This window comes from Periplaneta americana, chromosome 7 (genome assembly GCF_040183065.1).
Source record: "Periplaneta americana isolate PAMFEO1 chromosome 7, P.americana_PAMFEO1_priV1, whole genome shotgun sequence".
Taxonomy (NCBI): domain Eukaryota; kingdom Metazoa; phylum Arthropoda; class Insecta; order Blattodea; family Blattidae; genus Periplaneta; species Periplaneta americana.
The window spans coordinates 32,254,408-32,270,364 of NC_091123.1; the positions used below are offsets into that span (position 1 = coordinate 32,254,408).

Here is a 15,957-nt window from a genome sequence, read left to right on the forward strand (position 1 = left end):
TTACCACCATTCACTGCTCCCAATTCTCTCTTCAAATGTTAATTTTATTAAATTTTATAACATATCTTATATTTATTGCCAGAACTCTTTCCCATGAGTACACTAATTTCATCTAACATCGGATCTCCTTTATTACAGTTAGAAAATTGGTGTAACGACCAGTATAAAATATATTAAATATTGTAAAAACTGACATACAAATCACAGTAATGAAATCATAAATAAAAATATTAAAACTGGTTAGTGATGAAAGAAAGGTCCATGATGGGATTTAACAGAACATCACTCACAGCCTGAACTTACCCAAGGTAATTAGGTGGTCCAATAAGGAATATTATCCTTAAAAGAAAGTAATAACATCGTAGGAAGGAATGTATGGATAGGAAAATGTCACAAGTCTATATGTATTCAAACCAGTTGTGGAAATGAGGTTTCAGAACAAAGGAAAAACTCCAGATATTCCATAAATGGTTTCATTAGGCTGGGTCTAAACACTGCCGTTAAGGTTATGGAGTGTAAACAAATAAAATTTTTATTATTATTTTTCGCTAAACTGGAGAATTCCCACGGTATCTTTGAACCGTGCCGTTACGTTTAGCACCAAATTTAAGTAAATACACAATCTCGCCAACATAACACGACATTGGTGTGTGGCGTCGTTGAAGGGAGAAATTTATTTATTTTTTTCTTTCTCTGCCTCCTTCGTTCTGAACATTACTGAGAGATAGACCACTGTTAGCTACAAGGTATATTTGCGCAAATATATTGAAGTAGATTACGTGACTTAGATGAGAGTCTCGAGACAAAACAGTTTTGGTATATTTCTTTTTTTATTAAATGTTAAGCACAGGAACGCCATTTCGTAATTTTATTTAAGAAACAAGCCAAATAAATTATCTTTGCATCAAAAACAAATGCTCCCTGGACCAAATTATCGTATTTTATAATTGTTTGAATGCAACAGAAGCCAGAAGTCTTGACCTTGACTAATGCAGTGAATTATTTAAGAATATAGTCGCGAATTTTACTACCACCATTTCGATTGTGTTTTGTTTGGCACAGCTCGGTACGGCCTGGTGACTAGTGGCCAGCGAGTAACGTCGACTATCGACATTGCTCTGCCGTGGGTATTATCCAGTTGTTCCTTATTTATTTATTTTATTTTTTTGGGGTAGCTGCATGCAGATCTGCAAAATAATACTGCTGAACATACAAGATTTCTTTCAGTTTTTGAAGTCAGAACGGTGGATACAGTGTGCCTCCTTGCACCCTTCCCATGCTGCCATGCGTCCTCCCATTTCCATCCCTGATTCAACAAGTTCCTTACAGCACATGAGAGATCCCTCCATTACAGTGCATAATACTTTTGCGTTTCAAGGTAAAAAATGTTATGAATGGTGAGGCAACCACCCAAATTACTCAATATTGAGAAAATTACTAAATTTATATTTCATTAGTACCGGTATTTAAATTTAATACCAAACTAAGGCTGAAAAAAAATGTACTCGTTGGAATTAGAATCCAAAGAGACAATAAAGTTTGAATTCTGTAAAATCTTATTCATTAAGAAGTTCACAGCATTAAACTTCGTGTTTTTCCCTCTTTGTGCTCCAATGGGTCTTTAATCCAACAAGTACTAAATTCGTTTTGGAAGTGACAATAATAATTATAAGTGCAGATGATCGATTCAAATACATGACTGATGCTTTCTCTCATACAGCAATAAAATTTAACAAAAGATGCTTATAAAATTGCTTTTGCAATATGTAAAGACTTGTATGCTTCAACATCATGAAACCATTAATTTACGTTTACAATGATATCAATTCCATGCATGATCCTCTCAATTTATAATAAAATTTCCAATTCTTGGGATCTCTGTTTTCTTTATTCATATGCAGTATAACAATTTAGCCATTTGATACAATGCAACACACTATTTCAAATTGACCTATTGTCATAATAATAATGATGTGACAATAACAGAATCCGCATTCACCTTGATTTGGCAGAGCATTTCTGATTCACACTGCATCAGAAATTGTTTGAAAGGGATAAGCAGACAGAACTCAAGACAAAGGTGGGCAACAAACTTGATTTCAGTAAAAAAGGAGGAAAAAAAAAACAGAAAAGGCATGTTTTTTTTCTTTGATTGCAATTATATTTTCTAACATTATGCAAATTGTGTCTGATTTCTTATTATTAAGGGGGCTAACTGTTTCTATTCCACTTCAGTAACCGAGTATTTGAACTGAACACATTCACTGTTTGCAGTAACGCAATGTGGTAGATTAAAAAATAATCTTAGCACACTTCTGATTTAAAAACTTTTGTTGATTTAATGTGAAATTCTTATCGTTGATACACCAATAAAAACATGTTTTTTTTTTCTTGAATCCTTTAGGAGATTTCAATGTAGGGTATACTTATTGTACGAGTCGAGAGACAGAAATATTGACAGCCGATGATTAAAAAAAAATACAGCCTTTTCGAGAAATAACGTATGGTCCATTGTTGTGTTTCGCACGCTGGCCATAGAGTGATATTTTACTATTGTGCTTGCGTAACCCGATTGAGTATCTAAATATGATTAAAACCAAAATTGCAGGCCAGAAACCTTTGTCAACTGAATGCCCGGTATCAGACATCCATCCTAATCCACAGGTCAGTCATTACCAGGTAACTGAAAATGACATGTCAGGCATACACAATTCCCTTATACTTAACTTCATCAAACACTTTTCTGAGCATATATTTGGAAACAATTCATAATTTAAAAAAGAAAGAAAAACAGAAAATGTTCAGTTTTCATGACTTATAATTGCTTTAAATTTTAAAAAGTTTCAATAAAACCAGCCATAACTTCTCCTATTTTTCTTTCTTTTTCTTTTTGTTTTAATAGCTTTAAAAAACACACAGATGACCCCGAGTAGAAAATCATTGAGTCAACAATTCACGGTACTGTACACTTGCCTTAAACAGGATCACACAATCATTGTTACCACCATAGTAGTGGTACATCACAACTCCAGTTTATTCTTTTTATTAATCATTTCTCTAAAACACTTGATAACAAACAACGGCCCATTTTGCTTCCATCCCTAGTGTAGAGTTATGCAAGCAAGCGAGCGTGCGAACCTAGATGTCCAGTCACTGTTAATGACTGGCAACAGGACTCTGCTGTACACAGACCCCCATCATGGGACTGTCCTCTCTGTCACTGCTGCTCTGCCCTGTGGGCCCAGGGCCGCCAGTCGAACCCTGCCTTCCCAACTTGCTCGTCGTTGAGTCCGCAAGGCTACTCCCAGTTCCCCCTGGCATCACTGTCGTAAAGTTGTAGCCCATGGGGTTCGAGGGTGCACCATAGGCCGTGGCAGTGGCGGGGTAAAAACCCCCCGTTGCCGATACAAGGGGAAGGTTGAGACTACCAGTTTGGGTGCAGTCCAAGCTAGGTCCAGCCGGCATAAAGCATGCGTGTTCCAACCCCTGCTGATGTCCAACTAGTTCCAGAGGCAAAGACGAAGGGGCGTATGAGGGAAGGCCCCCGGAACGTTGCTGCTGCTGTTGGTAACGGGAGGTCCGATGGTGCGCATGTCCGTGGTGGAAGTGAGTGGGACGTGGGGGGGGTGCCACGGCAGAGGTTGCAGAGTTGGTTGTGGCTGACGGGGGGAAACTCTCACACTCCATTGCTGTCTGCGTTGCAGCACTCTGTGTGTAGTTGCTGTAAGGAACTCCCGTGCCAGCACTGCCATGATGGTGCCCGCTCCCAGGCAAGACCACGGTGGGGTCAGACCGAGCGCGACTCCCCGACACTGAGCTCACCAACACTGTGCATACAACAAGTCTCAATGAGCACACACAAATACTGACACATTTCCTCAAGTATAATATTGTAACACAAAATTAATTTTAAAAATTTAATAGCTTAAACCTAATTATTAATTAACTTACATGAAATACAATAATAGTACGTTTAGTGAATATTAAAAAATCACCAGTGTAAAAGTTTCATACTCATAAAATTACTATAAAACTTGTTATGACAATTCTACCATAGTCCCATCGCTCTTATTTCCGGCAGCCAATCACGTTGCAGGTCAGCTACATTTAAATGTGTGCGTCTTGTGATTCGCTGATGAAGATAAAGAAGGCTCGATAAATACTTAATATAATCGCCCGCCATTTTAGCTCTTTCGTTGGCGTTCGCAAAAAGCACAGGAGGACGTTATTTGCCGCTCAATTATTTGCTGAATTACAGTGCGTTTGATTGATTATCATAAGAGCTACGACATGATAATGTTTAACGGTGTGGCAAATAGATCCCTCGTCCGGTAGCTCGGCAACGAAAGAACGAAAATGGCGAACGATACTACCTACCTAGATTTTATAGAGCCTTCACTTTCTAAGACGTAAGCAAAGGGGAGGACTCATGCTGGGAATAACAGCGTCGCGACTATAGTTTCTGAACTTTTCAAAGTAGTGAAGTTTCTTTGGAAGCTGTACAATGAAAATATGGGATACTCTAAGCAATGCTTTGAAAAAGAAAGAACTTGTTTTAGTTCTGAGTGAGAGTCCGATAGCAATGTGTTACATATGTTCGGCAGTATTACATAAACTGGACTCTCATTACATTAAAACTCTTATATCAAACTAATTCCAACAATAGACTTTAGTAAAATTTTAATGCAATAAAACTGTTAAGTTATATACATATTTAATATAGCTTGATGTATGGGTTTGTTATCTTAAATTGTTCCTAATAGATTTAAGAACTACATATGATTCTCCTCCGATATTTTATGTTAGGTGTACTGCTTTCTTGTATCTCTTGTGCATTAGAAGCAGGTATCTGTGCTACACACTTTTGCAATATAATACTGTCTTAGTGAAGTGACCTACTACATTTAATCCACTGGTTTGTGATATAATGGTCAGCTATCATGATAGTCACGTCATGATCCTTTTTCTGCTACTTCACATTAGTTACTACTAATGCTAGAGGAATGCAGTTAACAATAGCTCATATAGTAGCAATATGTCATCCACAGTCACCTTAACACAAGTTGTATTCTAGCGAAGTCAGCACATTCACATCATCATCCACTATTGAGATTTTCTGAATGCATTCTAAGTATATGAGAATTGTTCGAAAAGTTAAGGATCAGTTGACTTCAGCCTATTTACGATCATAATTCTTATATGTAATCACAATCACTATGAGAATTGCAACATTTTTCATAGCGACCTCTTGAATGCCTTTATCAAAGGAACTTGTCATCAATGAAGATAGCCAATTCTCACCAATGCTGTTCAGGTCGTCACTATTCACGTAAAACTCAACACCATGAGCACACTCACACAAGTAGAACTGTTTGAGAAACAGAGAGATTGTAACTGCTCGGAGCCAGTTTGGGGCTGTATGTGGAGTGGTCGAACAATTCCACTTGAAACATTGAAACAGATCAAAAGTATATTATGCTTGCTAAGTGAGGGAGTGTATTATTATTATTATTATTATTATTATTATTATTATTATTATCGTGCAAGACGACACTAGTAGGTAACAGACCACATCTTTCTTTTTCGTTTTTCTGCATATTATGACCATAAACATCGCATATCTGGTGATGAATTTCTGTGGCAGTTAAATTTTTTGTTTGAAGAAAGCAAACCACTATGCCTACTCCAAAGCTGGTAGGATTCTCGATTATATTGTTCATTTGAAGAAATATTTTGCAATGAAAAGTGAACATACGAGCTCATAAAGTGACTCATAGCTTCCCAATGATTTACTCTAATAGACTCTGCATATGCAAACCTATTTGAATCGGTTATTTTTAAAACCCCCTAAGTCACTCATTTTGTCATTTTCGTTTTATAGTCGGCCTCGGTAGCATACTTGGTATAGCACTGGCCTTTTATGCTCGAGGTTGCAGTTCGATCCCAGCCCAGGTCGATGACATTTAAGTGTGTTTAAATGCGACAGGCTCATGTCAGTAGATTTACTAGCATGTAAAAGAATCTCCTGCGGGACAAAATTCCAACACACTGGCGACGCTGATATAACCTCTTTAGTTGCGAGCGTAGTTAAATAAACCAAAATTTAAATTTTTTCTTTCGTTTTATATAAAAAAATTAAAGTTGCAGCTCATTTTATGTTAAAACGCTGTAAGTCTGGTATACAGAATGGCTGTTAGGACAATGTATATAGTTGTTTTGGTTTTGAAACTTCTTAAGTCCATGACTTACAGGGTTTCTCAAGCTATATGAGTATATTTCACTGCTACAGAATGCATTCCTTGCGGTCAGTTGTTAATAACATGAAAGTCACACATACAGTAAAGCAAGTTATGTTAAATTTGTTGTAATATTCGTTCTGATTGTTTATACTATGCCAATGTGTCTTCAGGGGGCGACAGTGAGATAAATGAACTCATTAAAAAAAAAAAATATATATATATATATAATTTGTATAAGTTCAGGATAACAGGAAGGGTTTGGAATTGAACGGGTTACATCAGCTTCTTGTCTAGCAGATGACGTGAATATGTTAGGAGAAAATACACAAACGATTAGGGAAGACACAGAAATTTTACTTGAAGCAAGTAAAGCGATCGGTTTGGAAGTATATGATTATGTCTCGTGACCAGAATATTGTACGAAATGGAAATATAAAAATTGGAGATTTATCCTTCGAAGAGGTGGAAAAATTCAAATATCTTGGAGCAACAGTAACAAATATAAATGATACTCGGGAGGAAATTAAATGCAGAATAAATATGGGAAATGCGTGTTATTATTCGGTTGAGAAGCTCTTATCATCCAGTCTGCTGTCCAAAAATCTGAAACTTAGAATTTATAAAACAGTTATATTACCGGTTCTTCTGTATGGTTGTGAAACTTGGACTCTCACTCTGAGAGAGGAACATAGGTTAAGGGTGTTTGAGAATAAGGTGCTTAGGAAAATATTTGGGGCTATGCGGGATGAAGTTACAGGAGAATGGAGAAAGTTACACAACACAGAACTGCACGCATTGTATTCTTCACCTAACATAATTAGGAACTTAAAATCCAGACGTTTGAGATGGGCAGGGCATGTAGCACGTATGGGCGAATCCAGAAATGCATATAGAGTGTTAGTTGGGAGACCGGAGGGAAAAAGGCCTTAGGGAGGTCGAGACGTAGATGGGAGGATAATATTAAAATGGATTTGAGGGAGGTGGGGTATGATGATAGAGACTGGATTAATCTTGCACAGGATAGGGACCGATGGCGGGCTTATGTGAGGGCGGCAATGAACCTTCGGGTTCCTTGAAAGCCATTTGTAAGTAAGTAAGTAAGTATAAGTGTAACAAGATTAAGACAGCCAGTGTGATGCCAGAAAAAAGAGCATACTTGCACAATCTTCCAATAAAATGTAAAGAAAATGGGGGATTAGAGAACATTTCAGGGATATTTATCTAATGAAGAGGAAATTCAAAGTTTCTCGAAGAGTGTGTATGATTGGGATAACTGAAGGGAGATGAACTGAGGATCTCTATTCCTGAAACATTTTCTGTCCAGTTTCATGAAATATTTGCTTTGATGGAAGCTTTAAATAGTAAAAGGAGCATCTTCTGTGAACCTCTGGATAAAGAACTAAGGAAGATATTAGTGAAGTGCTTTGTGTGGAGTGTGACATTGTATGGATCAGAAACATGTACATTACGATGAGTGAAAAGAAGCAAATAGAAGCATTTCAAATGTGGCTATGGAGAAAAATGGAGAGTGTGAAGTGAACAGACAGAATAAGAAATGAAGCTGTGTTGGAAAGAGTGGGTGAAAAAAGAATGATGCTGAAATTGATTAGGAAGATGAAAAGGAATTGGTTGGGTCACTGGCTGAGAAGAAAACTGCCTACTGAAGGCTGCACTGGAAGGAATGGTGAACTGGAGAAGAGTTCGGGACAGAAGAAGATATCAGATGATAGACGTATGTATATATGTATGAGGAACTTCTTCTATAACCCTATACTCGTATGATATAATCGTAGACAATTAAATTTGTGTTTTAAGGCAACTTCCGCTACTTGAGGAGGAGGAAAGGAGGTGGTGCTTTAAGCTGACAATTTTCACTTCTTGATGCTACAAATCACTATTTTTCCATCTTTTTCAGCATGCGACACACTCATATAATCTAAACCAGTGGTTGCCAACCTGGGGGGAATTTTTAGGGTTTTAGAGAGTATGTGTCTATTAAATGTTGACTTGTGGCACATTCGCTTAATGTTGACTCTTGTGGACTCAATTTTTTACTACTCTTCTATTATTTTTCCAATTTACTACGACAATCTTTAATATTTTCATTTTCTGGTGGCACATTAGCAGATCATTCATGACACACCAATTGAAAATGGCTGCTATAGATAAAGCTGCTGCCTTAAGCAGACAGATTTCCCTTCTTGATGCTATAGATAATGCTGCTGTATTGAGCCAGAACTTCTGCATATATCATCCAGGAATTTGTGAACGGCATGGACTGAATATCATACAATTTTTGATGATGAAAATGGCTGCAAAGGTCGCACAACAGTATAATGGTCACATAACATAACATAACCTGTTATCACAATTCGCCAGTTACTTAGCGAGGTTTAAAAAGGGAGCGGCAGTTACTGTGGCTATTTGCACCCTTCACTTCTGTATCACTGTATCTAAAATAAATGCTATTATTAACATAACAGGGCTTAAATGGTTCAATATTTTACGAGTTAATATATATGCACAAAAACAGTGTAGAATTACAATTGAAGAGTGTGATCCCAAAATGCGTTAAGTCCATTTTATGGAAGGACTGGGCTAGTTTTTTATCCACTGGTCTACGGACTGAGCTAGTTTTCAAGTAACTTTTAGACAAGGACTGGTGTTGTTTCGGAAGAATAAAAGCTTAAAATATGATAGATATCTCAAAAATAATTATATGTATAAGTCATAAAAATAGTCAAATGAACTGAGTGAGTTTTGGAATCACACTATTCAATTAAATTTCCACAAAATTATGCTACAGCTTTTTTGAATGACTAATTTCATCACAACTATTAAATCATTGTTACATTTGTTAAAGCATCCAACATTAACATTTTTTTTCTTTCCCCCACATAAATGTGTTTGTTTTCTCCAGTGTCCTTACTTCAAATCCTTAATAATTGTTCAGCAATCCAGCACTTATTAGACAGTACTATGGAAATGCATCATAGATTGTATTGTATTTATTTATTCCCTGTACAATCTATTACAGATTATAGGTTTGTTAAGGTAATTTTCTGTTTCTTTCCATATCTGATGATGATGATGATTTACTCAAAGGGTTGAGGAAAACCCTGAAAAAAAAAAAAAACCTTAACTAGGTAACTTGTGTTGCCAAGGATTTGATTTCAGGCCCGCGAGTTTCGAAGTCAGGCATGCTAACCACTACTCCAAGCAGTGGACACAATATCACTACTATTATTCTCTGCGATTCTCACAAGGAAATGGACAGGAAACATAATGCATGCTGCATGGCTATAAGATCATCCAGTGAATGTGACTGATTCTGACAAACAAGAGTTGGTGTGAATTAATGGCGACTACGCCAAAATCCTGTCATTGGAAAGAAAAAATATATATATAAGAAACAATCAACAATTTTCTACTTGAGGGAGAAAGATAATGTACCTTCGAGAATAAAATCAATCTTCGAATATTATAATTAATTTAATAATAACTGCAGTTGGATGTCATTCAAAAAAGCTTACAAAGCATGTGATGAAATCTTATTACTAACAAGCTCTGAATTCCCAATGCCCGAAATAGATTAAAAGTGGATGTGGATTACACAAAAGTAAAATAGTCCACAAATGCTTTTTAAAATACTGGTAATATCTTAGCCCACTTTTTAATATACTGTGTCCTGTAGAATCACTACCACAAAGAAATATAAATGTCTCGTCACTCAGTGAATTTAGAAATGTGTTTCTCATTTTGTCTTATGTAGAAACTCTCCAAGTTTGGTAACAATGAAAATTACGACTCTAGTGTGCATGTGCGGGGTATGACAACACATAGAGCTAAAATGGCAGAATTCACGGTACAGCAGACAGAAAGTGGAAGTTGTTATTGGTTAGCCGAATTGAAGTTCCCAATTGCAGTGCAAAGACAATTTAGGCAGGAATATGGTGCAAATGCTCCAGAGCGTCATACCATTGAAAATGGTATAATCAGCTGTTGGAAACAGGCTCTGTGTTAAGGAAGAAGGAAAGTGGCAAAAAAGCAGTGTCCGCAGCTAAAGTTGAAGATGTTAGGCGAGCATTTCAGCGCAGCCCAAGGAAATCAATTCGACGGGCCAGTTCAGAGCTGGGTATTCCGAAGTCGACTGTTCACAATATTGTCCATAAAAGATTGTGACTTAGAGCATGCAAAATCCAACTTGTGCAAAAGCTGCAGCGAAATGACAAACCTAGATGGACCGAGTTCGCTAATGCAGTGTTATCCCGCACTGATGATGACAATGGATTCCCCAACCACCAGAGGCACACATATAGAAATCTACTGAAACTTGGTGAGTTTTTCTAACATAAAATCTAAGCCCAGTTATTCTGTCACTATTAGTTTAGGAGATATTCAGGTTTCTTTGTGGTAGTGATACTACGGGACACACTGTATATAGGTGTATATGCAGTACCGATACTTCGGCATATTCCTGGGATTCATTCTTCAGGCACAAAAGGTTAACAGAGCAAATCTCTTACATATCACAATGTATTATATTAAATATGGTACTAACTGTGTGACGATATTTCAATGCTTCCACTTTTTTTAAATTGTTCTAAAATCACACGAATTAAACAATTACCTAGTTTCTTGCTACTGACAGCAATGCCACAGCCAGGCTTCTGACAGTGAAAAGCAACATGAAGTAAGTACCTTTCAGCGACTTTTCATCACTAACTGAACATGCTTGAAAACTTCAGAATCTCACAATGTTAAAAAAAATCTGAATGCTATACAATTACATATGCCATTCCCATTACGTGCATAATATAATTATAACTATACACTCAAGTAAAGCTTAAAAAAAAAAAGGCGGCACTTGTACCTGCAACCAAAATTATAATGGATGAAACATCATTCTGTCATGAATGAACATTATGAGGGGCATCCTGGAAGTAATGAGAATGATGACATTATGGTAAAGTACAGAATTTTACAACTTGCAATTATTAAGCTTACTAACTTTCAAACTACTTTCCCTTCAATGTGCACTTGTATCACTGCACTAGTCATTTTTTCGAACACGGATTTGAAGATTTCTTTCAGGGTAATCTTAAACTGATATCCTCTAACAAGCAAACATTTGCATGGGGGTAGATAAAAAAGTTATTTTTTTTTTCCTTCCACTATGTTAATAGAGTCAAAACAAATGCTTACACAAATTTTGGCCACTCGAGCGCAATTACAAGGGCCTTCAGAAAATAAGTTTCCCTGGAGCCGTTTACAGAAGGAAAACACAATTTCATGAAAAGAATTATTGGAACAGATACAACCATTGTTGAGCTATTTTTCAACATATTCCCTATCGGAATTGAGACATTTGCTATACCACAGGATCAACAGAGAGGTGCAGACAGCTGTCACACACTGGTTCCAATCCCAAGCAGCAGACTTCTACGACAAAGAGATACAAAAGTTGATTCCATGGTATGACAAATGTCTCAATTGCGATGGGGAATATGTTGAAAAATGGCTGAACACTTGCTGTATCTATTCCAATAAATCTTTCCATGAAATTGTGTTTTCTTTCTGTAAACAGCCCGAGGGAAACTTACTTTCTTCATAGCCCTTATAATTGCGCTCGAGTGGCCAAAATTTATATAAGCACTTGTTTCGATATTATTAACATGGCGGAAGGGAAAAAAATTAACTTTTTGAGAATGTTTGCTTTAAGGTGTTCATGATCTCGGCAAACAAGAAAAATCACATCCAATATATAATTGGATCTGGATACTTCAACACTGCAACACTCACATCATGAGTGACTTGCAAACCATAAATCGGTGCACTGTTGTGGTGAAAACTCAATTCGAATCAGTAAACTTCAGTTCTTTTTCTTCAATTTTACAAGACAGGAATTTGAACAACTTCAAATTACACACATCATCGATGTATGGAAAGTCTGACTATTTTTCTTGGGCATTTCCTACATTAGCTGAAGGTTTTCTTCTGTTTAGAAATGGAAGGTGCCCTAGTTACAGTTCATCTGCCTTAAAAAATCACCGAAGTTACCTAAAAACTTGGGTATGTAATAAAACAGAGCCTTTAGGGATTTTCTTTATTATCCAACTACTTTCAATGTCAGCTTAGCCCCTTCCAAAAGCACAGAACTTTAAAATCTACACCTTAACTTGATTGTAGCTGGCTGGTCAGAGATCTGATCAAACAACTATTACTGACAATGCATTACAGTTTTTAATGTGCACTCAAGTTTCTGAATGCAGCTGGTTTTCGAAGACGTAATCATTCTCATTGCTTTTGGAATGCTGCTCATAATCCCCTTATGAACAAATAAAATAACTGCACTATTTACGTTCTATGCTTGTTCAGAAAAAAAAGTCACACAAGATATGAAATACACTTATCACAGCAAACATTTCCAGAAAATTAACTTGAGTTTCTATTGATCATAATAATTATACACTCGATAACACACATTCATTTTAGAAGTAAGCCGAAATTCACTTTTATATCATTACAAATAAGTTGATGTAGAAACCTATGTACGTTTCACTTCACTTGAAACTTATTTGTTTAAAAGTTCATGTAATTCAACAACAACCAAAATTATTCAAATTAGAAAAATTCCTTATGAAGTTTAGTACCATCTAAAACTGATTAATATTGTCAAACAATTAATTAAACATGCTTCATGTGGTCATAAATGTACCAAACATATAACTTTACCTTTTTCAAGGCAAAACAAAACGGGAAAATGTAAATATTAAATAAGAAGATTCACATGCAACAAGCATGGTTACTATCTACTGTCAGCATGAAAAAAAAGAAGTCTTTCCTGGTTGTATGATGAAGTTATGACTGCATCCCAAACACAGTGACAATGGCACAGCAAGTTCATTAATAATATTTATAATTTCAAATTGTCATTAAGTAGTGATCATATACTATATTCTTCAAATGATGTTATTTTTATTATATTCTTCAAATGATGTTATTTTTATAACATTCAGCAATTATTTATTAATTAATATTATTAGGAAGTAAACTGTACCTAATATAAAAGTGCAAAAACTTCTACTTCAGCTGTAACTTATGTTGAAATCTCGAATTTGATGGTTCAATATGACACATAGAGTGATTCACAAAGAGAGGCCAAAACTTAAAGATGATTTCTGAAGCGTTGTTGAAAAATGAAAGTTTATATGAACATGGGTCCAATCTGAATGGTTAAGGTTCTATGTCCATTTATTTGGCACCATATAATTTCCTATATCATGACTTGATTGGACACAAAAGTGGAAACAAGAGAGGCATTACTCCATCGCACTTCAGATATTACAGCATGCATAAAGAGCACTTCGCACGCTCAGATTTGTCAGTGCAAATTATGTATGCACAAACAATCTGCACGGTTTGTTTCACCTTTACACATTCTGCCCTCAATTCAGTTTTCACACTTTCTTGATTTAAATGCCCGAGAGTGCAGTGTGTTCTTAAAAAATTTTTCTCATGACCAAAGTATGTAAATTTGCTTATAAGACGATTATGCAGTCTAGTGCTATTGTTCTGGAAGTTAACAACAGAATGGACAAAGACTAGTTTCTAAAACATTAAACAATTTTTCATGTAAATCTTTAAAGGAGCTCAAATTTGAAAAAGGTGACTGGTTTAACAATGAATGAAAAGACATTCTTAGAACTCTTGCGGCATGTTACATGGTTTATAAGCAGACAAGTACTGTAATGAGTAGGGACACCCAATTTTCGCGAATCATTTCTTTCACGAATTTCTGCAAATTGAGTTAAGAGAGTTGTTTTAGGTATGAAAGAGACTTGTTCTGTAGCAGAAGAAGCCTGTTTCATGCTTAAAACAATCTTAACTCTGACTCAGAAATTCGAGAAAAATTGATTTGCGAAAATTGAGTGTGTCTAGTAATGAGGAACTTGATAAGTCCTTATGAAAGGCTAACAGTAAAACTACGATGTCACGATCTTTATTAGATTCAACTCCTTTCACTTTGGAAATTAATTTTTCATATACAGCGATTTTCTTATTCTGGTCACTATATTCTTTACTCTTAACTTTCCAAACAGCTGGCAATGTTCTGTATCAGCGTTTCTCAAACTTTTCTGAAGTGGGGATCACTTTTTAAAGTCAGAACAGTTCCGCGGACCACCTTGCTCTTGTTCGCTTCGAAAGCAAGTTTATCATTTTCGTAGCATATTTTAATACCAATAGGCCTATATTTATATTTTAAAACTGAATTAAGGTTCGATACTTTGGTCCTCTGTTATGAATTTGGGTGGTCCCTGGCTGGGTTACAGGCGCGGCGTCAGATGTCCAGGGAAAAGATGTCGAGAAACACCATGTATATAGTGCTTTAAATCCCTTTTTTGTTTCTGAGAGTAGAGTGGGAAGTCGATAGATGGGTAGGATAATAAATTTCATAAAATGCAGTAATGGGAGAAAAAGTGAAATTCGATTGCTATGTATCATTTCCAAACTCTGAGATTTTAAGCTATAGTGTGATATGCAATTCGTTTGAATTTTATTTTTTTTTTTCCTGTCTTTTTTGAAGGACCACAAGGATAGACCTTGAGGACCACAGGTGGTCCGCGGACCATAGTTTGAGAAATGCTGTTCTATACAATTCTATGAATTCACTCATAAATTCAAAGATATAAAAATCTGTGAATCCTGAGCAAAAGCATCCACTATTTTATATGACATAGACAACACACCGTCATTGTAGAAGGCAGAAGACTGTGCTATTTGCTGCAGTGTGGTCTTTGTCACTTTTACAGGTTCAAATGTGCACTGGTTTGTCTGCATTATTAATTCAAGCCTTGCCAGACTTCACACAGGCCGAACAACACAAACAGTATCACAGATAAGTTTTTCTACCTGAGATTCATTTACACGCAATGATTGCCCTCTGGCTTGTCTGTATAAACATAGTCTTTGCAGACAAACTTAATCACAAAAGTGTATTGAAGCAGAACACTGCATTTTTTAATATCTAACTGACTATCGATCTACTTTGGCTTCAAGAACACTAGGCACGTATGTATCTGTGAATATAAACATACATTTTTCGACTGTAAGTTTCAAAAATTGATTTTGAGTAATGATTGGGGTTGCCAACTCTCCTGTGTATTTGCCCCTAATTTTTAACAGTCTCCCGGCTCCCGTATTTCTCTTCTCTTCAAGCATTTTTCTCTCTTATTTTTGCATAATGTAAAAATTTTTATTCTAAACATTTGATTTTGCCGTGAATGATGATTGTATATATGATTAATTCTGTTGTTCAAGACAGGCATTGAAATGTGCAGTCTTTATAGGTAATGCTTGCCAGAAATGGGTTTTAATGCTCACTTGTTTAAAATCAAACCATATTAAAATTATAAACAAATAAAAACTGGCTAGTGCTGCTATAAGCACACCAAGCAGTAATGCTCATACAAAGAGGATGTTTTATCTCATGAGCAATAATTGGACAGATGTTTAAAAACATGAGCATGACACATCTAATCGAATCAGAGCTGCAAACTGCAGTCGACTTAAACTATTACGCGAGACAAAATCTGTCTCAAAATACTCTAAATTTAAGCCTAGCTGGCAAAATTAGAATAAAGTTGTTTTGTAATAATTGAACGGAATAATTTGCCATTTTTCTATGTGAAATTTCGTCGATTCCTTAATCTCCTGT

General features: G+C 36.0%; 1 protein-coding gene across 5 annotated transcripts in view; it reads right to left on the reverse strand.

The window, feature by feature from the left end:
• Nucleotides 1–1,145: 1,145 nt before the first annotated feature.
• The window catches only part of mnb (minibrain), a 401,856-nt gene continuing 387,044 nt past the window's right edge, over nucleotides 1,146–15,957 (reverse strand). For 4 of the 5 annotated variants that reach the window (XM_069830562.1, XM_069830561.1, XM_069830563.1 and 1 more), the window contains exon 8: nucleotides 1,146–3,827. In XM_069830562.1, the coding sequence (XP_069686663.1) occupies nucleotides 3,157–3,827 (671 nt within the window). In that variant the 3' untranslated portion in view covers nucleotides 1,146–3,156. The remainder of the gene's footprint in view (nucleotides 3,828–15,957) is intronic. The other variant, XR_011332949.1, reaches the window with a different exon arrangement.